This window comes from Zonotrichia albicollis, chromosome 22 (genome assembly GCF_047830755.1).
Source record: "Zonotrichia albicollis isolate bZonAlb1 chromosome 22, bZonAlb1.hap1, whole genome shotgun sequence".
Lineage (NCBI taxonomy): Eukaryota > Metazoa > Chordata > Aves > Passeriformes > Passerellidae > Zonotrichia > Zonotrichia albicollis.
This window is the reverse complement of record NC_133840.1, coordinates 9,898,868-9,925,920: the sequence shown is the minus strand read 5'-3', so window position 1 is coordinate 9,925,920 and position 27,053 is coordinate 9,898,868. Positions and strand designations below refer to the sequence as shown.

The following is a 27,053-nucleotide window of genomic DNA, read 5'->3' as shown; positions in this document are numbered from 1 at the left end:
TAGTTTCAGCACGGGCTGTTTCCCGGGGATTAATGACCAACAGAGAGGCAGTTGATGATCTGAGGCCCATTAAGGGCAGTTAGTCATTAATCCCCAGCTAGAGCCTGCATCCAAGTCATCACAGATATGATTAGACTTGGGACAGGCTTCTGTGTGGATGCATTTTATTGGTTTGAGCACCTGATGTGGTTGTTATGAGCTGGAGCAAAGGAGGAACAACATTTCTGATGATGAAGGTTTAAGCCTCAGAACACCAAACTTCCTCCCTGAGTTCAGACAAACTCCCTAATCTCTCTGCAAATAAATTACATTAACTTGAAATGGAAAAAATAGATTACATATTTACATGAGATACAAATAACTCATCAGAAATGTAAGCTTCCACTTGTCAGAGCATCACACTTTCTATCAACCTCACTCTTTGTTACAGGAATGATTAAAAGGACAAAAAAAGAATACAAAGATGTGAAGAAGGAATGAGAAGGAATGGCTGAAGGGCGGTAACACAGGGTGAGGTGCAGAGCAGTTCCTGAGGGCTGCCACCCTCTGTGCCACACAAACACAGCAGCTGAGGCTGGTAAGGCACAATCAGCCTGGAAAGCACCTGGAAGAGCACCCAGGGCTGCTCAGGAAGCAGTGCCTACATCTCCTGGCAGGTCCCCTTTGATGGGGCACCCATGGGACATCCCAGCTCTGTGCTCCCTTGGCTACCAAGATCTCCTCTGTGCAATGAGGAGATGGTCAGTGCCAGGTGGTTCATGCTCACTGCAGCTTTTGAGGCACCTTCCCCAAGAGCATCAAGGGCATGGCAGGTTCCAGCTCATCTGTCTGGCTGGATGAAGTTGTTGTTATTGGTTCTGCTGCTGGTGGTGTCTGACAGACACAGCCCCTGTGTGCTCTGAACCACATCCTTGTCTTGCTGCTGCCTATTAATATCCTCTGCATGTGTGACATGGGAGGAGCTGTCACTCCTGTGTCACTCACCTGCCTCTCCCTGTCACTGGAGAATATATTCCTTTCTGTTAGAATCCTAACAATAATCCAGGTTACACATTCTCCAGGCAATCCTGGCAGCTAAGTGGACCAGACAGACAGAGCTGGAAGAGAAGGAAAACGAGCAACCATTTTATGTCTTGGAGCATGTGTAATAAAAATGTCTATTAACTCCAGCACATAGGTCAGATTTCCTTTAATTACAATATTGGAAAGAGGAACACCTGAAAGAGCAGCATCACACATGAGATCAGGCTCCCCTGCACGAGGAGTGTGAGCCGCTGTTGATTAATGAATTACTGCAGATGGAGGGACTTTCTGATCCATTTGGCTAAATCAGTGCAGGAGTAGGTAATAAGTTGCACAGGTATAAATGGCCCCCAGCACTCTGGTGTGCAGACAGGTTCACCTCACAAAAGAATACTCACAGCGGTAAAAAAAAAAAAAAAAATCCAATTAGTGTCTAAAAATCCCAAGACATGATACTACTTGGGGAAAGAAAAAAAAAAAGAGGGGGGAAAAATCCCCTCTAAGGCTTGATACCTTGACAACCAACAGATAATATTTTGCTTTTATTGTCTACAAAGTAATGAGAAAGTGAGAAAGTGAGTGTGGGTGTCTGAGTGAGCTGCTTGAGCACAGCACCAAGGCACTGCAGGGTGCAGCAGCACCGACACCTCCTCATTTAAAGCCTCCCAGTGCTTGCTCCCTGCAGTGCCAGCACAGATGCCAACCACTGCCAGCTCCCCTTGGGCAGGGTCAGTCCCCAGTGAGCTGCTCCCCCTGCCCAGCACCACAGCTGGTGCTCAGGGCAGAGAGAAATCCCACACACAGCTCCCACCACGGCAGAGCAGCTGCAGAGCTCCCGTGGGAATGCCCTCCTGGACCTCTGAAGAACAGTTTATTCCCAGTTCATTATTAATCTTCCATCTGTCATCTCCAGGAGAGCTGGGGTGAGCTGAGCTGCCTGCAGAACCACAATCAGCCTCTCCAAGGGCTCCTGGCAGTGCTGGGCTGTCCCACTGGCTCCTTTTGGATTCACTTGGCAAGCTGCACCTGCAGGGTGACTTGGGGCATGTGGGTATCTCCAGCACTTTGAGTCAGGCCACAAAATCAATGTCAAATTTTTTTTTTAACTATCTTTGGCCTTTGCACTGCAGGTACAAACCAGAGACTCTTCCTCTCTGCTGCTCCCTGTGCCACACATGGAACAGGAACCCAGCTCTGCTTGGATCTCTGCCCCTCAGGCTGCACTTACTCCACCAGCTTTGTGTGACCCAAAGAATCTGCTCTTCAGAGCCCTAAAGAGCTGCTGCTGCATGCTCAGTACAGAGCCAAGTGCAGGGATTCCTACTTCATTCCCTTTGAGTCTCACAGAGATAGAAGCTTTCAAGAAGAAGAGACCAAAAGAGAGACAGAAAGGAGAAAAGAGGAATTTTAAACCACCTTAGGAGATTTGGAAGTTGGCTTTTCTGTACTTACCTCAAGCTTAATTCACCTCAACTTCCTTCAGCTCATCAGCTGAACCAGAGGAGACACTCAGACCCCATCAGAGAGTGCAGCTCCTCCCAAGGGACAGCTGCCACCTCTGCTCTGTGGGACAGGGACAGCACCCAGGGAAGGGCTGGAGCTGTGCCAGGGCAGGGTCAGGCTGGATTTCAGGAAAGGTTCTTCCCCCAGAGGGTGCTGGCACTGCCCAGGGAATGGGCACAGCCCCGAGGCTGCCAGAGCTCCAGGAGCTGCAGGGATGCCCAGGCTGGGATTGTTGGGGTGTCTGTGCAGGGCCAGGAGTGGGACTGGATGATCCTTGGGGTCCCCTCACACTCAGGACATTTTAGGGTCCTGTGAACTAAGGCCTAGGTCTGGCCCAGGCCATTATTAATAGCAAGGCAATAGCATTAATAGCAATGAATTATTATTCCCAATGCATCTCATGCACAAAAGCAACCTCCAAATTTCTGCTTCTGCCTATGTTTAGATAAATCTGAACACACTGACCAGCCACCTGGAGTACTGTGGGTTTCTGCAAAACAATTTCCATGGGACTTTTTCCCTCATTGCTTTAGTGCATGGGACAGAAGAAATCCTGGTAGAGCTTTGTGCTCCCTGCTGCCTTCCATGGAGGAGGCTCCTCTTCATGAGGGTCCCATTCCCCTGCCAGCACAGAGCAGAGGCTCTGGGGGCTGCAGGTGCCATGGGGTGCCCCGTGTGTCACAGAGCTGTGTCTGGGGGTGTCCCAGAGCAGGGACAGGGAGGGATGGCCTGAGCCCAGCAGGGCAAGGAGGAGAGGAGCATGTCCCACACCCACAGTCCCTGCCGCCCTCACCCACTGTGGGAACGGTTTGGGAACAACAAGGGGGAAACTCCCTGGGGAAAGATGCACATCCAGCAGGGAACAGCCTCTGGGAGACACCTGCCATCAGCAGCCCAGTGGCCTCACCCCTGCCCTTTGCAGGAGGGAAAGGAATCATCCCCAGGAGCCCCGGGAGGAGAGGAGCCCGTGGCACGTTCCACCTCATGCGTATCTTGTTTATTCTAAGTGGAGCTACAAATCTGTCGAGTGAGCATTTTGTTTTGATTAAAAATTAATAGCTGCTTTTGACCCAGGTGGATTAATTTCACTTTCACTGAGTATCAAGTTAATTGACACAAACTACTGTCAGGTGAAAGAACCAATTAACAAACTGTGAGGAGGACTCCTCTCCCCCTCCCTTCTCCTCTCCCCCAAATGTTGTTTTGACTGAAGAGGTTTTTTTTCCCCTTTTAATAGAAAAAATTATCTCAGCAGAATGAGATTAATTACTTAACAAAGGGAGGAACAAAAGGAGTAGAAGGTGGGGTGCTCCCTCTCTTTGAGCCCAGATGCAGTGGCAGGATGCTGCAGAGCAGGGCTGTAAGAGGGGCCCTGCTCCTGCCTCCAGCCCTGCTCCCACCAATTCACTGCCCCTTCCAAGATTATCAGTCAGCAGGGCTGGGAGGTGGCTGGGGCTCTTGCAGTTTGGCAGAAATCCTTGAGAAGGTCCCCAGGACACAACAGCAAGGTCACTGGGACAGAGAGGGGCAGGATCCTTCAGAGCACAGAAAACCACGGAGCAGTGGGAGCCGTACAAACCTCCTGCTCCCAGGTTTTATATTTAAAATATATTATATAAGTATTTTATACTTATGTTATATATATCATTTATATAATACAAATATTTTATATTTAAATCAGGTTTTATATTAAAATCAGGAGCTCTCTGCAGCAATGCATTACACATAGCAGCCTAGGAAAATCCAAGTAGTTCCTTATTTAATGTCTGTTCAATGTCAGCCAGCCCAGGCTGTGCTGGTTGAGCTGTAGGGACTGTGCTCCAGAGGCTGGAGCAGGGAATGGCAGGCAGGGCTGGCACAGCTTGGCCACCCATGCCCCATGGCAGAGAACTGGACTTGTGTTTCCAATTTCGAGGATGTCAGCACAGCTCTGAGGAGCTCAGGGGTAGATTTGCTATAAGCAAAGTGACTTGGACTTCCAAATATCACTTTAAACTGCCTTGTGCTACAGAAGGTAAATCCCCGCAGGAAGGAGGCACAAAAAGCATGTTGGGTATGCAGCTCCATTAAAATCAAAACTAGCTGGGCTGCCTCATTTGCTTATGCCCTTCTAAAAATCCCACAGGAAACTTATTTATATCTCCAGGCATCCAAATGCCATCTAAAACCCTTGTCCTTCAGAATTCACGTGATCTGGACGTCTCAACATTGTATGTCTATTAAGAAAATTAAATATAGTCTCCTAGATTGTCTGGGCTTAAAAATCCATTTCAAGCTGCTAATGCTGTGGCTAAAGTTTTATTATAGAAGTTGCTTAACTAGGCAAATATTTTCAGTTATATATATTTTCCCTTTACTTACAGAACTCATAGCACTTCATTTATCCTCCTGAGACTGTTTGTTCAAATCATTCTTTTACATCCTTAGCCACTATTCTACCCCAGGGACCACCTACAAGCTTTTGCCATTATTAATTTTTTATTCAAAGAAACAGCTAGGAAACCTGTTAAGGGGGGGGGGCAAGGAGAGAGGGGAAAAAAGGAGGAAAATAGAGACAGAAAAGGAGAAAATGGGACACAGATTTGCTCCTCCTTCACTGAGACCTCATATTCTTTCTGGCACCTCTGAAAACCTTTCCCAAATGCTGCTTTCTCCACCTGGTAATGATGTGCTGAAGGGAGAAGCCCAATTTTGGTGCCTGCAAAGGGAAAGCACTGACTGTGAGCTCCTCAGATACACAGATGTTGAATTTATATATGGACACAATGAGAAGGCTGAAAGAAATATCTAAATAAAGGTGTGAAATACCTACAACTGAGACAGAAAGGGTTTGCAATAAGCTGAAATGGGAGCATGCAAAAGTTTTTTTGCCCAGAGGGGGCCTGGCTGCCCCCAGCCTTTTTGTAGCACCATCAATTCATTAGCAGAGCTGTGCCTGAAAACCCTGGCACTGCTCCACGTGTGTCCACTCATTACCTGTGGGCCTTCAGTGATCATCTGCTGGGGAAGGACTACAAACAAACCTGGCTGCTCTGACATGCAGAGAGCCGGCAGAAAATGAAAGGAGGAAATTGCAATTCAATTCAGTGCATATGGAGAATAAAGAGCCATGGTTTCATGTGCACTGGCTTATCCTTGCCTTTGGTTTATGTTAAAAAATATACAGTATTAGCTGCCCTTTCCTCTGGGGAAATGAGCAGCATAGGTAATGGAAACCAATAAAGAACTGTCATGTGTTACTGCAATCTATCTACATTTAGGTGATTCCTGTTCTGTCCCACATCTGACCAAGGGGAAAAGCAATTGTTCAAATGAAACCAGGTGACAAATCCTCCCAATCATTTCTTCCCTTCACGTCTTCACAATCAGAACTCTGAGCTGAAAACCACAAAGATATCTCAACATTAAGCACTTCAACACTCCTGGGAAATGCTTAACATAAGGTAACAAACCCACAAAGGATCCCACATCTCTGAGGGAACATCAGATGAGATCTGGCTGGCTACTGAATATTAAAAGAGACACACAAACCCCCCTGCAGATGAATTTGCCATAGCATAACCCTTCTTATGACAGACCATAGTGGTTACACTGCCATCACCTTCTTTTAGACTTTTAAACTACAAGTGATTCATGTAAGAGTGTGCAAAAGAGGTTAAAAAGATGCTGGATTTGTTAGGAGCAAGAGCAGGGGAGATTTGCTGTGCCAGGGAGAAGTGCAGTTCATGAGATGGATTGCAGGTTTTACTTCCCTGCCCATCACAGCCTCTTCCCTGTTAACTCTCCTGACACCTGAGCAAGGGCACTGAGATAATTTTTTATCCCAGATATAAAAATGGGGCAAGAACAAACATGCTCAGGTTTTCAATCAGGCCTCAGCCAGGCAGTGTGACCCGAACTGTGACTGTCCAAGGGACACAAATGACACAGCCCTGGCAATTCAAATTTCAGGAGCCCCTCCACTGACTGCAAATTAAAGGAAAGGGTCAACTTCATTTAGCACTGACTTCTGTCTTCATTTCATGCTCAGAGGATGCACTCAGGCTGGAGCCTCAGCTGATGCAAATCAAGAAAGCTCAGTAGCAATCAATGTTGGACTGATTTATAACAACTGCAAGTCTAGCCCCTTACAAGGTCAATATTAGCAAAAGAAGGAAGGGAATGTGATGGTTCTTAGTGTGGATTTTAAAGCAAGACACTCCACAGTGGGGGAAGGAGCATTTTACATGGGGATCTTTCATTATGCTTTTATGGTGGTGGGAAATCACACGCACTAGAATATGAATCTGTAACTAATTAAAGTAACTAATTAAAGAGCTCTTCAAAATGTGCTTTATCTTGAATTCCCTTTTTCCTGCTTCACTGTTTCATTGTTCTTCATGTCCTTAGAAATTTATCCAACTCCTGTAGGCAGCAATCAGTTAAATAACCCTGTGGTGGTTTATTGCTCAGCATATTGCTGGGGCCTTCTGCCTCTCAGTCTCTTAAAAATGTGAATTAATGTTTCTGCACTTGTGAAAATGTGCTGAGGAGTTTTCTTACACACTGATTCCTGCAAAAAGGTGAAATAAAGTATCTGTCACTGCAACTGGTTCTCAATTGGTGCTGAAATTAATTATTTCCACCCCTCTCAATTATTCTCCACCTTTACTGAAATTCAGAAAAGTGCAGTAGCTGGTCATAGTCTAAAGAGAAAAAAAGGCTTTAACAACATCTACAGATAAGCATGAATGCCTCCTGCTAGAGGGATCTCTTCCTAACTAGTTCTGATACTTCAGGTAAGTGGAATCACTTGTCTGATTAGCTGTGGCCTGGAATCTTTCTCTGCTGCTGGGTCCTGAGGAAGCAGTCACATGAAAAAGCCCTGAAGCTCTTAAATGAGAATCCCTAGGAAGCCTCACTTGACTGATTTCCTTCCCTTGGGTGGCAGAGGTAAAACTGACACAGAGAAATCAGTGGTGATGCACAATCCTGAGCAGCTGAGCCATTGCAGTGGCCAAGTTCCAGCCTGGAACAGGGAATATTCCTCCTGACACAGCCATCCCTTTGCAGGTGCTCCAGAACACAATTTACTGACATGTACATGTGAAAGGACCTTCTTTGTTTTACAGCACAAGTTCTTGAGATGAGATTGAAGCCAAAGCCCAACTTAATTTATGTGCATTTTCCTGGGTATGCAGACTACAGTTTATACTGATGAATAATTTGAGATTAAACACAGAAATTACTACATCTTGTATTTTGCTTTTATGTTATATCCCAGCTTTTCAAATTAAAAAAAAACCCAGTCAAACAAAAAAGCCCCAACCACTACAACAATTCTTTGCTATTTTTTCTTTTGTAGTTATTGGCAGTGGCAAAAGTATGAGATCACACTTTTTAAATTGTTCTCCCTCACCTGGAAGCAGATTGACACCTTTACCATTGCAGAGATCCTCTTCCTGTTAATAAAAAGGCAATTTCTTTGGGTAACAAAGCCATGGACTTCTGGCAGTAAGCCAGGAAGCTTAAAGAGAAACCTTGAATTCTGCAAACATAATAGACAAGGGACTCAGCTTAAGAAAAGATTTCATCTATCAACTAACAAGAGGCTGGGGTCATGAAGTAGGGTATTCTTTATACTTGAGAGACCAAGCTAAAAGTCTTAAAAATGTGCAAGGAAATGCAGGCTGGAATGTTCTCCCTGTGTAACAGGCTGAGGCTTCCAGGAGGCTTATCATTCCTGCTGACAGCCTGACAGGACTGTGTAATACAGAAGTTTAGCAGTGTGGGCAGGTTAAATTATACTAGGCAGGAGAAATCATTTCAATGTGAATCGAAGCGTTTACTCTTGTCCACTTCCAGCTCCAGCTTGTTATTCTCTGCAGCCCACAGCTTCATGTTTCCAGCAGAAAAGCTTCATTTTGAAGTACATGTTATACAGGGGGTGCTTTGGTTCTAGGACTTGCTGTTTGCTCACAAAACATCCTTAACACATCACTTAAGTGTGACTTGGTTCCTGTTCATCCAGTAATTTTCTATGTATTATTTTTAATGTATTTACCTGGCATGGCAAATATTGTGGTAAACAGATTATATATTGAGCAATATGGTTATGGGAAGTTTTGACTAAAGCTTAGTGAATTTATGTAGAGAAAATAGTCTTATGAATAAGAATGAACTTCCAGAGAAATGTGCCATTCCCCTGTGAAAAAGGGCAGAGTAAAGAGCATTTTCAGCTTCAGTCCTCTATTCCTGCTGGAAAACCACATAGCACTGCTCAGCTCAGCCCCCTCAGCCTATTTCATGGAGTCACTCTGATTTTTCTCCCTGTCCCAGCAGTCCAAAGCATCAGCTTTCCTGCTTTTCCAGTGATGCAATCCACCCCACAGCCCAGCCCAAATGACACACAGCCACAGTCCCTAAATCTAGAAAGGAAACCAGTCCCTACACCACCTGTGTTTAAAGAAATACCTGCAGAAATGCTGCTGGGCTTGTGTTCCTGGAGCACTGTGGGCATTTTGAGCTGTGAAGCACCAGCTGGAACTGGAGGGTCTTTAAGGTCCCTTCCATTCAAACCATTTTATTTTCCTCAGTGTCTGTAAAGTAGGGTGACCCCTACACCACATGGAATTCATTTTTTGTGTCATTAGCACTTTAGAATAAGTGGACACTCATTATTGGTAAATTACAATAAAATTTATGCTGAGTTACATGCAGCATCTGCATTAGCAGCCAATGAGTCCATTCTGATGAATGTGACCACAGGAAGTAGCAGGGAGTATGTAATGATTTGCTACAGCAGCTCACTGAAAGCTCTTTAGTCAGGTTTCCCATTAACAAAAACAAGCATTAAATTACTTAAAGACAATCATTAATTTAAATAAGTATTTTGTAACCATACATATCAATCAGGCACAGAAAAGAAACACAGAAAGTTCCCCAGTTGTTACATCAGCTAAAACCCCAGGAATGCACAGTGCCAAGTGCTTGCCTCTCATTTTCCTGCCCCAGGACCGCCAGAAATCACATTCTGGGCCAAGAGTCACAGCTTCAGGCATCCCACAGTGGGTTTTAAGGGGGTGAATCCTAAAAGACAGCAGTCCTACAAGGTCTGTCAGAGCTGTGGGCAGGGCAGGAGCCCCTGCAGCCCAGCAGCCCTGGGAGATGCTCTGTGAGCAAACCTGCCACAGGGCAGCCTTCTGGCCCAGGGAATGTGGCTGGGATGAAAACAAGCAGCATCAGAGGGTCCTGGAGATCTCTGGTCCCAGGGAGCACAGCTGGGCCCCAGAATGTCCTGGAGAACACCCTGACCCCACATGTCCTGTCCCCTTGGCACTCAGGGACAGCCCTGGTTCAAATGCAAAACACAAATCACCAACAGCAGCCACTAAACTAAGAAACAAAACAAACTAAAACCAGGAATAAAGCAAAACTCTGAATGCTGGGCATGGCATCTGGGAGACCTGTATTTCCTGACATGAATGATTTATTGATTCATGAGGAATAAGATGATCTTTAATGTCCTTTCCAACCCAAACCATTCCCTATTCAAAGTTTGCATTTACTTGTATTTAATTCCTCCTTATTGTCATACAATACCATTAATTTATATCAAAAGATTTGGGAGTAAGGATGGCTTCTGTCTGTCTGTCTGTCTGCCCTGTGCCTAGGTCCAAAGGAACCCAGTGTGGATGGAGTGTCTGAGGGCTGCTCCAAGAAACAGCAGTACAAAAACAGTAGAATATCACTTGGATTTCAGGCTTCTATTACCAAATGTCTCCTGTCTTGAACTTTATATTTACACTGAAATGGAGCCATAAAGACCATGCAAGGAGTAAGGTCAGAGCTGCTCTTGTTCTTGGACCAGGAGAGAGAAACAGAAAGTCCTTGGTGATCCTGCAGAAGTCTGGTGGAGCTGCTCTTCCATTGCATTTCTGAGGACACACTAACATCATAGCTACCATCTTCCAGCACGTTTGTATTCTCCTGGCAGTACAAGATGCTGTGGATTTCTGCCACATTCAATACAACTGCCCATCCTTGTAGTGCCCCCTAACACTGCCCCACTCAGCAGCCCTCCTGCCCTGCTGTGGGCACTGGCACCATCAGCAGAGTGACCCTGGGAGTGTAACCCAGAGCAGGGGCTGCACTGCACAGGGCTGGAAGGTTTATTTACAGAAACAATAATTTATTTTATAAATAAAAAAGAGATTTATAATAAGTATATTAAAATATGTAAATATATCAATATATCTAATTTTAAATTAAATAAAATTAATTTATTTTATACAAAATTTAATTTAATTTATAATATTATAATATAGAATGTATACCACTATATATGTTATAATATTATATATGTAATATATGTTACATATAATGATACACATATATATAATAATATAATAATATAATAATATAATAATATAATAATATAATAATATAATAATATAATAATATAATAATATATAATATAATCCTGCAGGCCAGGAACAAAGCAGGGCACAGGAGGTGATGAACTGGAAGGCTGGATGGCTCCAGTGCTGCCATCAGAGTGTGCCCCCCTTGGGGACCTCAGTGGGGCTGACCCTGGCCTGTCCCACACCCCATCCCTCTGTTCTGAACAGTCTGACACTCCTCTCCTCTCCTCTCCTCTCCTCTCCTCTCCTCTCCTCTCCTCTCCTCTCCTCTCCTCTCCTCTCCTCTCCTCTCCTCTCCTCTCCTCTCCTCTCCTCTCCTCTCCTCTCCTCTCCTCTCCTCTCCTCTCCTCTCCTCTCCTCTCCTCTCCTCTCCTCTCCTCTCCTCTCCTCTCCTCTCCTCTCCTCTCCTCTCCTCTCCTCTCCTCTCCTCTCCTCTCCTCTCCTCTCCTCTCCTCTCCTCTCCTCTCCTCATTTTGCAGAACCAACCAACCAAAAAATCTCCAAGTGCATTAACAGGAATCCCCAGCAGTGTCCTGGCAGCACATAAAAATGCCATCAGAAACCAAGTTTTCTAAATGAGGTTGCTTGTAAACATTTGGCATGCACAGTCCAAAATTCACCTCTATCCTCCTTCCCTGTCTCTGGCTGAGGATTTGTGCTCCATGGGCAGCTCAGAGCCAATAAAGCAGCCATCTATCAGCCCCTGAAACAAACTGTGCCACCCATGTGCTGGCAGAAGTTCACAGTTTGAAAATCTTTCATGTCTTACCCATTCCTAGAACAGCCCCTTTCTCTGAGATTATTATAGACTATCACTCATTCCTCAGTTTGTCTAGGATCTGCTAAATGTTTCTCTATAAATTCATCACTTGCACATTCACAGCCATGCATTAACTGCTCAGTTTTTCCCTGAAAGTAAGGAATTTGATATGATACATAAGTCACCATAAACTCCACAGGATTAAGTGAGTTATTGCATCTTACAGGACAACTGGTTCCTACAAATGATACCCTGGAAAATGACATTATCGCTCAGTGATTTGGTTCAATCTGATTGCTACAGTTAATGTAATAATGTAACTCAATTAGGATGCTTTTGTTATGAATGAACAACCTTGTTTAATATTGTCTGCCTGTCCAGAGTCAGCTGAAATAGGATGTTGAGGCAGCCTGCAAAGCCCAGAAATTCAGTGGTTCATTTTCAGGAGAGAGATCAGCATGAATTACAAAGCCCAGGCAATTTTTAAAGACAAAAGGATCTTCTTGGTCTTTCCTACTAAAAGAAAATTACAAACCAGGCATCTTTAATGTCTGCAAGTGATTCCAGACTTTTAGAGAGGTCACAAAAAGGCCTGGAGGAATCAGTGCTCACAGGCTGACCCTCATTTCCAAAGCAAAGACAATTCTTGCCCAGTCCAGCTCCCCAGTAGCTCCCAGTGTGCAGACCAGTGGCCACATCGGAGTGTGCCCACACTGGGAGCCTGGCAGAACCTGCCATTGTCAGATAAACTTGTTTGGAGCTTTTCCTCTTTTCCTGTGTGGTGCTTTCTGAGATGCTTCCAGCACATCCATGGAGCTCCCCACCTCACCAGCCAGGGTCAGGATCTGGTTTCTAGAAACTGCCACCCCTGACCCAGAACATCTCTGCCATCTCAGAGCCATCTCCTTCCACCAGAGAACCCAGGGGCTCACTGGAGGGTGGCAGAGCAGCAGAGCCTTGGGGACAAGGGGTTTCCTTGGCTGGCAGTGCCCCAAGGGAGCAGGGAGGGAGAGGTTTTGCCAAAGCTGCCCTGGATTAAGGGGAAGATGAAAGCCCAGAATGATCTTTGCTCTGCTGGTACCTGCAGGCCCAACTCTAATTCAAACCACGTGTTATTCTCCTCACTTCTGCCCTGCTTGGGGAATTTGTGGAATCCAAGAGACATGGTAGCTGTGTAATACCACTTCCAGGTCCACAGTGCCCTCCCTGAGCCACATGGAGAGAAGTATTTAGAGAACCAGCACGGTCCTTGCTGGAATCCTTCTCAATTCATCAGTGCATGCATTTAATTTCCTGTCTCCTTGTTTTCAGCCTGTCCTTGGATATGTTTGTGAGAAACCTGAGATGGTTACATGTGTTGTGGCCTCCAAGACTATTAAAACCATTAAATAACTGCCATAACTTTGTTCTGTATGTATTTTTTTCCCTTCTCTTTCTAAAGAAACTTCCAAAGAAATGTCTCACCTTCTCAGCTCTCAATCCCAAGCCTTTTCCTTTTCAAGGAAAAGTGAGAACAGACATTCAGGAATGGGGAGCATGCCTCATACATGATTATAAAACTTGATTTGTAATGAAAAACAGATGTTATTCAAGAGCATAAAGTGTATATGAATATTATGCTTGAATAACATATAATCCTTAAAGAACACTTTGTATAACCTAGATATGTTTGGCCATGGCCAGACTCCAAGATCCACAGACTGAATTTCTGTCTGTCTCCACACACACAGATCACATGTGCCCACTCATCAGTACCAGTAACACAGCTCCAAATCTCAAATCTAACCAACAGCAGCTCCATGGGGCTGTGCTGACCAAAGAATTGCACCTTTCAGGACACAGATTTCCTTTCAGGACCTCTCATCTTACTTCTGTGTGGATTGTGTACAGACTTGTGCGAAATAACAGACAAAACTCCTCAACCTACTCAGAGATCAGTTCAAACATTCTAAATTAAGTTTAAAATTCTCATCTTTCAGGACAGAGAGAGCATGTGGGCACATGCACTGTGTGCAGACACAGACACACATCTTCCCTGAGCCTGAAATCACAACTTGCTACGTGCAAGATCAGAAAACCACTCTGTGATTTCACTCACTCTGTGCCAGTGGCACCTGAAAGTGAAATCTTGCCTGGCATTCCCACGTACACCCTTCACGGAGCCACTTTGATAAAAGTTTTGCTACACATAAAAAAGGAGATGTAACACTATAAAGTGAACAAGCAAAACTATCTATCATTTGGAATGTCTTTCTGACTGTGATCTAAGCTGCTGGGAAGGCTTTAGGAATTTGCATGTTATCCTCAGAGATGTCTGAAAGTGTCTCTTCTGTTTCTTGTACAGCACTGAGCACATCACCAGCTTTAATCTTTAATATCTTCTTCTCTCCTCCCCTACTGAGAATCAAATCCTACAATCCAGGCACAGGTAAAACTCTTGGGCATATAAGAAAGTTTGGCTCCGAGTGCTGCAATTAGGATGGGAATATTTATTGCCAGGAATGTGTTACACCAAAAAACCTGCAAATCAGTATCACATCCTGAAACTTGGCTCTAGAGCACAGAAACAGAATGCTTTGGGCTGGAAGTGACCTTAAAGCCCATCCCATTCCCCCCATGCCGTGGGCAGGGACGCCTTCCACTGTTCCAGGGTGCTCAAAGCCCTGTCCAACCTGGCCTTGGACACTTCAGAAGAAGTGGAGTGCACCTGGGATGGGAGAGTTGGACAGGGAAAGGTGCGGATTCAGGGCACTCTGGAGGTAGAATGGGATGATCTTTAGGGTCCCTTCCAACACAATCCATTCCATGACTCTGTGAGCCCAGACAATCTTCTGTCCACCCCATCCCTCTTCTCATCTCACAGTGAATACAAATGCAATTAAACACTTCAAAAGAGAAAACAAAAAAGCTAAACAAACAAAACTGGGGTTTTTCCATTCTTCCTCCATCTGCTAATTCACAGAACAACACAATGAGGACAGAGAGACCAGCTTGGAGGATTTCAAACACACAGAATCCCTCTTACCTTACAGAAACACCCTCTATAACTATGTACCTTTTCCCTGAAATTATTATAGATATTAGTGCTGCTGTAGGGAGGAGAGCTTGTGGGCAGCACAGACGTGTGTTGTAGATATTTATAAAACCACCAGGAGGCTGCAATAAAATTATCATGGGGTATATATTATGCTTTTTCAAGAAGCATTAAAAACCACTACTATGTTCAATTTAACCTCTCCCCCAAGTTTCCTCAGCACACATTTCTCTGTATAGCTATACCTCTAATTTGGAATGTCAATATATACAAACAGACACATTGCAAATAATGTACATCTATATAAACAGATATGTTCGATGAAAGCAATGTCTATGATTTTCATAGCAGGCATCTGTACACATGAAAACACACGCTGCAAAATAATGCACATGCAGATAAGCTATGGCTGGTATTCTCAAGTCCTGTTTGAATCCAGTGATTGCTTATATAAAAATGATAAAAAATTAAAATACTGGGCACAGGTGTGTGCTGCTACAGGTGTAAATATGACTCTGCACATATGCACAGAGCACAAAATCCAGTGCAACATGAGCATACACTCATAACATCAGCATTTGCTGCATTTGCATGTTCCATACTGGCAATGCACCATGCTCCATGTTACACATTTAACACATACCATTCCACAGCCCTGGATGCTTTTTGCCATCAGTTTGAATCTTCATACAATGGTTTTATTTTTATCCCCATGAGACAGACAGCCTGCAAATGACACTTTTAGAGCCCTGGTGGCTGAGCAGTGTCTCAAGACACTGATGTGACAGCGCTGGGGCTTCCAGCGCATCGGGGACCCTCAGAGGGGCATCTGTGCCAACCTGCCCTGCCTGCCCCAGCTTTGCATTGTTTACTCACTGCCCGGAGCTGGGCTCAGGCCCTGGGGAGGGCAGAACCTGTTTGGGCCGCTGACATTGAGTATCCTTGGTGCAGCAAGGCAGGAGCTCCGGGGTATCCGTCACCGCGGCTGCCTGCAGGCAGGCTGGAGCCAAGGAACTTGCCTGAGCAGCTAGTAAAATTTTAATGCACTCTGTAGTGTGGTCATGTCATACTCAGTTATGGCAAATAATCCCAGATGCCTGCAGAGGTAAAATGGAGCTGTAATGTGCTTGCCTCCTAACCCGAGCTGACAGCAATGATGTACGACTACCATTAGCGGAAAATATCACTTCAACTAACCCATGATCCAGCTCCGCTAAGGGTCACATTATCCAGGAGGAACAAATTACACTCCCAAAGTAAATACAAATTTTCTACACGAAATGGGTACCAAAGAAAAAAAAAAAAAAAAAGAAAAAGGGAAGGGGAGCGGGGCTGGGGGAGGGGAGAGGGAAGGAGCACAGGGTCCCTGTGCCAGTGACAGCGGTGACAAAGTGACAAAGGACGGGACCGGCCCGGAGCGGCCCCACCTGCAAACGCCGCATCCTTCACAGCAAACACGCTTTATTGCCACTCTAACCGCGGGGGCCCGCTGTGTGGCACGGCAAATGAATAAAAAGGAGCCTCATCTTCCCTCCTAATGGGCCTTAAACAGCCAGGAACAGTTCCCGAGCCTGGCTAGCATGGGGAGCCCGGGTGATCTTTCACCCCTGGGGCAAGGTGAGGGTGCTGCCTTCTGCAGAGTTAAAAAGACAACACCTGTACAAATATGCAGGGTAAATCGCCCTGGTGGGAAACATCCCAGCTTTGCAGAAATAGTTTTTGGAATAATACTGAGGAATGGTGGCTCTAATCCTACCCTTAGCCAAAATAAATATGTGCCAAGCAGTAAGACAGCAGTATCCCACGACCTGAAGTAATTGATGGAAATTGGGTTCTCAGGCACTGTTTCCCCTGTTTGACAGAAATGGTGGTTGGTAGCCACTATCCAAGGGTTTGCAGCTCCCTCCTTTTGAGGGAAACCATTGTGAGAATGCTCTGCCCTTGCTGGAGCACAGAGGGGCTGAACGGCCTGGCAGCTCCTCAGCCCTCATGTGCCAGCCCAAGCTGTGCCCCAGAACGCAGAGATCTGATCTGGGCAGGGCAGGATCCCCCACCAACCCCCTCAAGAGCTCCCACATAAAGCCCATTTTGAGCCTTCAGGAACCTCAGGGCCTCCCAACCCACTGGAACTCTTCTCCAGTGGTTCCCTGCTGTTCCCTGACTGGGAGAAACATCAATGTCTCACACAACATAAGGCCACACACCAATTCCTCTCTTCTCCTTACTAGACTGGAGTTGATACACTTTACATTTTGAAGTTTTATCTAAAAAAACAGCCCCAATCTTCCTATATAAATGATATAAGTCGTCAATCTTATACAATATAATCGTCAATCTTCCTATAAATGATAGTTTCTCACTGGGGGTTAATGAAGGCCTGTCTGTTTCTTTTTATTATTGTTACAGTTTTATTAGGAGTTCAGTTCCTCCAATCCTTGAAATTCTCTGATACCTGGAGAATAAGTTAAATGTGACACATGCATAGCAGAGTCATTTATGGTATTTCCCATACCATAATGGAAATACCATACACTCTGCTATGGCATGGGAAATACCAATACTACAGAAAATAAGAGACTTGAGTAACTTCAATAGGAAGATATTCACAATCTGAGTGTGTGAAGCTTTGTAGTGATGTTTTTTGTTGACACTTCATTTCATTTCTGTGTCTGGACTCAAATTTTCCTGTATTGAACCTTCACCTGGCCTCTCCCTTCTGAACTGGGGGAGTTGGGTAGTGCATTTCCTCTGCACTTAGGGTTGAGAAGTGTGAGGAACAGGATGAAAAAACCCCAACTCTGATGGCAGGCCCTTCTTTCAACAGCTCAATAAATGCTCAGAGTTCCCTTTATGACTAAAGTTTTTCAGACTAGGAAAATTGTAATTTATTATTTATACTCCAGCAGTGCATAAACACCAAAGGGAAGCCCTGGCAGAGTTTTAAACCATAAGAGGAGCAGAGATATTACTGTAGCACTGCAGGGCTGTGGTGGTATAAATGTAGCTGGTTCCCAGCTGTGTCTGTGCCACAGCCTGGCACCATCCAGGGAGATGTTTTCCTCCTTGAAATGCTACCAAACTCTTCCTTCCCTCATTCCTCCCAGGGGCGAGGAAAAAATATCCCAAATACAGTTTTGTTTCCAAGCACCCTACTAAAAAAATCCCAGATTGATGCAACTGCTCCCACGAGAGTGAACTGCACCTGTTTAAAAATGTAATATATATTATATTTGTATATAAGATGGCATAAAGCAATTTCACCACCATTTAATCCATTTATGACAAAGTTTTTGCAGAATGGAGAGAACACAGCCCTGTGCAAAGCTGCTGCCTGCTCTGGCATTCTGTTTTCCAGCACAGCTGGTGGTGGGGGTTGTTCTGGGTTCTTCCTGCTGCCCTGGAAAGGACAATTTGCTGTGTCCTACCCATGCCTTGGGGTGAGCAGGACAGGGAGCAGCTCTGCCCAGCTGAGCAGGATGCTCTGTGCTTTCAGCAGGGACATTCCAGCTCTGCAGGGCAGGAGGAAACAGCTCCTGAAGTTCATCACCAGCAAACTCTGCATTTATCCAGAGCTATGCACTGACATGGTTTCAGCAGGCCCTTCCCAAGTTCCTCTTTGGATTATCAGAGTATTTATTACTACCTAAATCAGTCAAGTTTGCAAAGTTGGGAAGAACAACAAACACACACAAACACATAAACACTTGTTTGTGTGGTTGTTTAACCCCCAAACACTGAAATGCAGCCTGTGCAATAAGCTCGAAGACACACATCTGCCAAAATGCTACTCCAAAATGTCTCTCCAAAGCCCACACACAAAATAATTGGCCAAAAGTGGTGCAGAAACATACAGAGGGTGCAGGTGTGAATGCTTTGGTGCAGAACAGCCATCCCCATCCCTTTTACCTGGGCATAGCAGAGTCATTTATGGTATTTCCCGTATTATAATGTGAAATAGCATACACTCTGCTATGGCATGGGAAATGCCAATTTATGGTATTAACTTGGTATTAACTTGTATTTCCCATGCCATAACTTGTATTTCCCATGCCATAACTTGCCATCCTTTGTACCTGATTTAAAGCAATCAGATGTATCAGCATTATCATTAAAAATAATCTGATTCAAGAGAGATCATTCTTCAGCTCTCTCAGTGCTTTTAGCAGCACAGTGCTTTTCTCTTCAAAGAAGAAAATTTTCTTTCAAAGAGAAAATAATGAAGCAACACAGTCCCACCAGCACAGGCTCCTTGGCAAGCACAACACCCACTCATCCCAGTCCCAATCCCTCCCTTTGGTTTGTGAACAGATGCCAACCCCTGGCACATTCAGGCCCTGGTATGTCTTTTCCAAACAAGATTTCCTTTGATTTCCAGATGACAAACTTTGTGTTTGCACTTATGTTTTTAATATTGTATTAATTACCATGGGTATAATTTATAAGATTGTATCGAGATATCAAGAGCTAATACAGTTGCACTTAAATTTGTCAGCTGTGCAATAGCTTGCCCTAATTTTAGATTATCAGCTCTGGAGACCTGCTCAAAGAGTAAGACTGACAGACTTTTTAATGGAGAAAATCGGAGCTCCCCTGGGATCCAGACTTTTTTCTGATTCAGGAAGAAATCCCAGTGGCATTTGCTGAAAGGATCCCAGGATGGAAAGTGACATCTCTCTAAGAATTAGTGCTTCTCACTCTGATGTAAGTCTTCCAAATATACTCTCCCTCCACAGACATGCCTGCTACCTCTTCAGACTTTTCAGCAACAGGAGGGTGAAATGTCTCCTTTGAGTGCTCCAGTCCAGTCCTGTGTGTCAAACTGAAGTGAAGGAGCATGAATCTATATAAATAGACAAATTATCCACCCAAAATATGTCATTTAAAATTGAGATGCTGACACAGCCTTAGCTACAGCACCGCTAAGCAGGGGCTGCAGCATTGTTTCAATTAAATATCCTTGTTTCTTCTTCAGGAGAAAGCTCTGCAGAAATGTCTCCTTTGAGGGCAGACACAGACAGAAAGTGGCTCCCAATTAAAGGCTGGATGGGAGGCACAGCCATCACCCAGCAGAGATGAGATATCAGCTGTGATATCAGCCAGACAGGCATGGATCCAGGTGAGGGAGAAGGACCAGGCTGAGGCAGTGCCTTTGCCACGGCCACCCCTCTCCATCCAGCTGCTCCTCAGGCTCCCAGCTCCTGCTGCTGCTGCTCTCAGTGGCCCATCCTTCAGCCAGCCCATCCTTCAGCCCCTCCATCTGTCACACACCTTTCCTGACACTCATCTGCCATGTTTCATTCAAAGGCTCTGGATTCTTCCTGGATTCCAGGTTTGATTTATTCTAGCAGAAATGTGTACCTGTGTGCATTATTTCTACCCCTCGTGGATCTCCCATGGAGGATCAGTGGGTGTTTGCCCTCAAAAATCCCAAATGAAGCAGAAGTGCTTCCTTTGCATTGTCTGAAGGGTGAGTGGAGAATTGCTGTGCAGCAATTAACCCTGCATTCTGTACACAACAGGCTATCAAAATCTACAAGAGACACTCCTAAAGGAAAGCAGATCTCCTCTTCCCACAAACATTCTGTGTCTGCTGGGAGGGGCACAACTCCACAGCCCTCAGAACACACCTAGTGAGGTCCCACCAAGAGCAATTTGTCAATTCACTGCCAGAACAGCTCCACAGCTGGGGGCCAATATCACCATGATATAAGGCTTTGGGTAAAGGATCTTCAAACCTCCAACCCTGCTGAGCACCCCAGCTCTCCTGGCTGCTAATGAACACTGAGGATGTTGGGCACCACTGATGAAATGCTCCCTCGGCCAGGACCCACCACCCTCCCTTCTCCCACTGCAGTGTGCTCACAGGAACTTTTGTCCTAAAAATGCTATTTTATTTAAAGCAGGAATTCAAAAACTCTTCTGAAAGAGATCTAAAAGATCCTGCCTGTCTGAAGAAAAGAAGTTTCTACTTGTCAGTTAAATAAAGGAATAACGCACAGCCTCCTTTCTAGTGTGTACTTTACCTGTCATCCAGCAGCCCATTATCACGTCACGGCAGAGTGCACTTTCCTGCAGGTCACTTTGTTTAAAATGACATGGATAATGCACATGTCAGCGAGCTGACAGTCCCCACCGTCCTTCAGAGATAAAACCCAGCCACCAGTGCCTGTTCTTATCTGGGGTACATGCCTTGCTCTATCATCTAAGTCAGGCAGAACATGATTTCTCCAGAGAGCACTTTTTTCATTTCCTGATTTTAAGAAAATCAAATAAGCACCATTTGTCTTCATCTGAATATGCTTGACCTGCTCAAATGATGATGTCTCGCATTTTATAACAGGCTACATATGCTGAATTCAAATTAACAGCAGAACAAGGCCTTCAGATCTTTGCCTGGGCTGCCAGCACAGCCTGAATAAATAAGCCAGGGTGAGCAGTCATCCCTCAGAACTGGGCCTGAGCTGGGGAGCTCAAAGATGGCTCTGGTTCTGACACATGTGAAAAGCACTGCATTTTTAGGGATATTTGGGCCTGCACTCAATCCCATTTCATTACAGAAAATATGGATCACAGAGATGGAATGCACATCTGGATTTTAAATCCTGCCCACACAAGTACTGGGGTGTTCTATGTGAGGTACAGTCTTGAGTCTCTGCATTGTTCATCCTGAACCAGCATCTCCCCTCCATCCCCAAAAGCTGCCTCTGCCTTTTTATACAGGAGGGCTGCAAGAGAAAAAAATGAGTGGAACAGGCAGAGGTTCAGCTCCATAAATGCTGCAGTGACAGGAAATTACACTTTTAGTTCTGGGTGCCATAAACATAGAAGCCGAAATTCAGTTTATCATCTTCCTCTGCATAAGGAACATCCTGAAAATGAATAATCACTTCACAGGATGGAATGTAATGGTAATGCATTAAAAATTCATATTGAAAAGTGCAGGTTAATATTCTGTGCAAAAACCCAACAAAACCTCCCCTTTCTGTTGTCACACTGATTAACTCCAGTGATTAGTTCCCTTATGCAAGGAAAATCATTGCATTTCAAAGTAAACAGCAGTTCTTTAACAGAGTTAGCAAATTATTAAGAAACATGAGGAAAAAATCCTCTACTTGGAAAAGAGCTGAAGGGCAAAGCTTTGCAAGTTATATACAGAATGGTTTGAAAATTTCCTTCCTGTTACACAAACCCTGAAGAAAACTGGTTAAATTCATGGAAGGTGATTTTTGTACTCATTGTTTCCCTCTGAATTTTACAGCATATTTGCATTTGGCTGTTTTGGGTGAGCTGCACACCAGCCTGGTCATCTCTCCTCTTCTTGGCCTGCCTTGGAGCTGCTTAACAGAACCACTCATGAAACTCCAACCAGCTCAACATTATTATAGGAACAATATTTTCTGACATTATTTTACCCTCCCCTGACTTCCATTCCCCAATTTGTCCAAGGAAAGAGGAGGCAAAAGTGATTACATTATCAAAACATCCCTTAAGGCTCAACATACAAATAAAAATCACAAAATCCAACCTGGAAATAAAGAAATTAGACCAGTTTTTCTGTGATAATTATTTCAGTTTTTTCCAAATAAAGAAGGTTAGTCTGTTCACAACATAAAATAATGCCTAAAAATATTGATCATTATGGATACCAGTTCTTAATTGCTATTAGTTTTCTAAACAATAGGCAGCATCAGAGACCATTGCTTGACTCTTACAGCATTAATTTTTTCCCTTTTCCACTTAGAAACCCAAAATCATGGAGACAGTGCTCAGCAAGTTCTGTTACTTGACTTAATGTACAGTTTCCAAATGTTAATTCTAAAAAACAGATATATCAACCATAACACTTCAGTTGGAGTTTGCAGGCCCTTGCCTGCAGAGAAGCACAACAGGCACTAACAGTGATTAAATAACTGTTAAGAAGTGCAAATGTGAGGGTTACCAACAGACTCAGTTGCTGCTACAACTTCCAAGGGGAAGTGTAGCCATGGAAAGGGTTGGTGGTGAGACTGGTGTTCATAAACAACCCACACAGACCATGGCATCAATATGCTTCAGGATGAACTGTGTGGCCTCCAAAATATTCATTAGAATTCTCTTTCCTTGGAAGTCTATTCCAAAATTAAATTAGAGACAGAAATTTTCTTGGTATAGAGATGCTTTAGATTAGTCCAAGAAGAAACTTTGAGTAAGTAATAGATTAAGAGGAATAAGGGAATCCAATAAATTAGTTTTGCTCTCATACTGATTTTCTTTCTTACCTTTTCTTCTTGATCACTGTCGCTGTCACACTGAAACACAAAAAGAGAAAAAGCACAGGTAAGAGAAGCTTGCTACAACAAAAAGAAGATAAATGTTTCTGTGAACAAGATGGGTAATACATTCACAAATGTTGGGCATCACACCTGGCACCTTTAGGAACAAGGTCAGTTACTGTATGGGAGGAAATTCCCCCCAGTGCTGTTGCAGAGGATGCATTTCTGTGTTTGGATGATGGAAATGCTGCCCTGCACACACCAAAGCCATTTGCAAACCCTCTGCCAGTCCTGCTCAGGGGCACAGGAGCTGCTGGTGCAGGGGCACAGTCAGACCCCAAAACTGGATCAGGGAAGAAGAAAATCAGTCTCAGAGGGCTGGTTTTCTTTGTTTTCCTTGGATGAGCAGTGCTCCTCATGCTGCTGCAGTCCAGCAGCTGCGGGGGCTCCTTGGGGATGCTCAGGTGCGCCCAGCACTCAGAGGAGCCCTTGCAAGGCTCCAGGAACACAAGCAAAGGTCACCCTGTGCCTTTGCTTTTGGCTGCTGAAGTGAAGATTGCAGAGATCACAGGGAAGCAGGAATGTGCCACAGCCACTGATCCCCCCAGCCTCTCTGGGAGCAGCCCAGGCATCACAATTCTACAAAATGCTGAGTCTTGATATTTATCCAGTGCCATTACTCAATTCTTAAATAAGTTTTACTATTGTAGGAATAGAGCAGGACTAGATCACTCAATATTTCTGAAAGACAAGCATCAGAACCCAAACCACATTTGCATTTGCAGGAAGTACAAAAGCTGTGTTGGAAACAGGACTCTGGGAACCCTGGAACTCACAGGTTTGAATTCTGGGTACCTGCACCTCATTCTGTGGGTTTGTTTTGTTTCTATTTTGTTTCTATCTACAGCTGGAGGTTCTGTATCACTCAAGACTGAGCCATGCAGATCTCATGGCAAACATTTCCAAGGAAAACATCACCAAACAGGGCACCCAGGCTTTCCTACCCAAGGAGCACCTGACTGTCAGGCTCTTACAGCACTTAGTTAAGTACTTTGTGTACTTATATCTTTATGTATTTTTATCTTTATGTACTTATATCTTTATGTATTTTTAGCTTTATGTACTTATATCCTTATGTATTTATATCTTTATGTGTTTATATCATCTTTGAATATTTTTGTAAGACAACCAAATTGCTTTGAAATTAGTTATATTTTGTGAATTCCAAAGGTTAACTATACAGTGGGATGGGAACAGACAGAGCCAAATACTCCCACAAATACACATATTTGATTTGCACAAATCAACTCATGTTCTGTCTGTTGTTTAATTATAACTTTTCTGTTTCACTGGCTTTTCCCTTGTCTTCACCAGTACAGGGGGTGAAAAGGTGCCTTCCCTACACCACTGAGCTATGTACTAACAAATTAGAGCTAAGAACTATTTCTAGGTATGTTTAAACTAATTTTAAATGAAGGAAAGATGAGATAAAATTACAATCTTCTTGCAGCTGATTTCAAATAGAAAAGGAAGTGAAATTTATTTAATAACTGAAGTGATTTATATAGCACTAGTTGCACCTATTTAATACCAGAGTATTTACTCTGGCAACAAACAAATGAGAAGAATCATGAAGACAGGGGGCAATTTTAGGTTTAATTTTGAAAACCTCACACAGTGTCTGAATTAATGAAGAGTCCACTTAAGTGACAAAAGGAAAGCATTTCTAGAACAGCATGGCACTGATATAAAGTACTCCTACCTTACCCCATAAATACAATGCATTTTGTCTTCATCAGGACTGCCTGTAGGAGATTTTGGTATGAAGCTGAGCAAGGCCCTGCATTTACAATAAAAGCAAACTTGCCCATGGATTTTAATGCATGAAAATCAGGGCACAGAATCAGAGAACACCTGAACTGGAAGGGACCCATGAGGATCATCCAGTCCAGCTCCTGGCCCTGCACAGGACATCCCCAAGAGTCACAGAGCATTTCACAAGCATGAATGTCACAGAGATTTCCTTTTACTATTTCTGCTACACAGCTATTGGAAAAATTCAGCTTTTGGGCTCTGTCACCTTCTCCCCCTGGATGGTCAGAGCCAGGAGCTCCCTAGGATCCATTATCACACCTCTTATGTGTTTCAAACCAAGGAGCAAAGAGGAATTTCTCCTTTGTTTGTGTCTCTGCCCACCCTCCAGGCAATCCCCAAGTCTTGATCAGACTGTAAAAGTGAAAATAAAGGGGGCAAAGGGCTGTCTAAGCAGGCAGGGGCAATTCCCTTGGAGCAGCAGGGTTCATTCAGAGGGTTTGGAGGTGCCACCACTCCGGGTGCCAGGCACAGGAGCAGTGTCCTGTGACCCAGCTGTGCTCAGAGCACTCGGCAGCCTCTCCCTCAGCCCAGTTTTGGTCTGATTTAAAGAATCTCTCTGTAGTTTTACTGACTCATAAGCTTGGAAAAGCTCAGGGTTTTTGTGTTCCCTTCAGCGTGGAGGTGCCTGGGGAGAAGAGAACTTGCCAGCCCTGACATCTGAATTTGCCAAGAGAGCAGCTCCCCACAGCCCAGTGAATGTGCACAGCGCTGTCTGTGGGAGGCCATTTCCAGCAAAGTGTTAAACTCCACACCTCCTGCTCTCCCACAGTCCAGTTCTAATTTCAAGGTCTGCTTAATTCCACATCAAATAATTACTGCAGTACCCAGCAGCACCTTGTCTCCAGAGCTCAGCATATGGCGAAGGACCGAGGCCTACTGGTGCCCGCGATGGAGGAGAGCTGTGCCAAGCCCATTAAAGCTGCTCCTGCTCCCTCCCAGCGTGCCCAGGAGTGACAGCTCTGTGCCTGGGCCAGCTGGGGCGCCTGCCAACCCTGCCTGTGCTGCACATGGCACTGGGAGCTAACGCTGCCATCCCTGCCACTGAATTCCCTCACTGACCCCAGGACTTTGCTGCAGTGCACCATCCAATTTACAGCTCCGGCCTCCAGAGCCCTCCGTGCCAGCCTCTGGCTGAGAGGGATGATGGTCAGAGCCCTCCAGCTCATAAATTATGCAAAGGCAATAAAAGCACTCAGCAAACAGCTCCCTGCCTGTGGCCAGCCTGGCTCTGGGCAGCTCTGCCCTCTCACACAGGGTTGGGCACCAGGGCAGAGCCCAGTGCCCAGCACTGCTGTCCTGGGCCAATGCAGCGTGCTGGGGAGCAGCTGGGTGGGAGGAAAAAGGGAGGGAGAGGATGGGAGGGCTCTGAGCACTGCTCTGAGATGTATATCTGTGTAACACCTCTGTCTGTATGTGTGTGTGTGTGTGTGTGTGCAGGGCACACTCTGCACTGGCACATTCTGCACATTCTGCACTCCCACCCATCACACAGTTTGTGTGCAGGGGTAATGCCAGAAAGGGATAGGAAGGATGTTTAAGATGTTTGATGCTCAGGCTGGAAACAGAGCTGGAGCAGTGCACACTGTCCCCATGGCTGAGGGTCAGCCCAGGCTCACACACAGCCACCCCTGCTCTGATGGGCTCATTTACATCTCTGGATGCACGTTCTGCCCAGAGCTGCTGAAGCACGAGGTGTTTCCATCTCCTGCAGCCTCACTGCTCCCCATGGCTGGAGAGGGAATTTTGGGAACCAAAGCTGACAGCCATGAAGTTGATTATTCAGAATTACTGGTCAATTTGAAGGCTGGAGCCTGCACTGCTCGCTCAATTCCTCAATTCCTCCAGCATTTCCCTACCTCCCAGGGCCACAGGAAGGAGTGAAATGATTTAAGTGCTTTGTGGTTCTCAGAGCACCAGACTGTTCTGGAATTGCAGCAATGGAAATACTTTGCACTGGCCCCTGCTTTGGGCAGTGTTTCAGTATTCCATGGCTGTTACACAAAGCTCATTTTTCGGTGCTCTCCCATGCCTTTTTCAGGAAACCATGGCTCTGTGCACAGGCCGCCTTGGAATATTCTGCAAATAAGTGGGAATCCAAAATATCATTCAGAGATAGCATGACCTGATTTTTGGATCACTGCCATCAGCTTCACTGGAAGCTGAGGGTGATAATGTGGCAAATCAGGACAAGGAGGCTGCAGACA

General features: G+C 44.9%; 1 protein-coding gene across 7 annotated transcripts in view; it reads right to left on the bottom strand.

Moving 5' to 3' along the window:
* Positions 1-27,053, bottom strand: part of AUTS2 (activator of transcription and developmental regulator AUTS2) — a 798,387-nt gene that overhangs the window by 216,602 nt on the left and 554,732 nt on the right. For all 7 annotated transcript variants that reach the window (XM_074556758.1, XM_074556754.1, XM_074556753.1 and 4 more), the window contains one exon: positions 22,981-23,010. In XM_074556758.1, the coding sequence (XP_074412859.1) occupies positions 22,981-23,010 (30 nt within the window). The remainder of the gene's footprint in view (positions 1-22,980; positions 23,011-27,053) is intronic.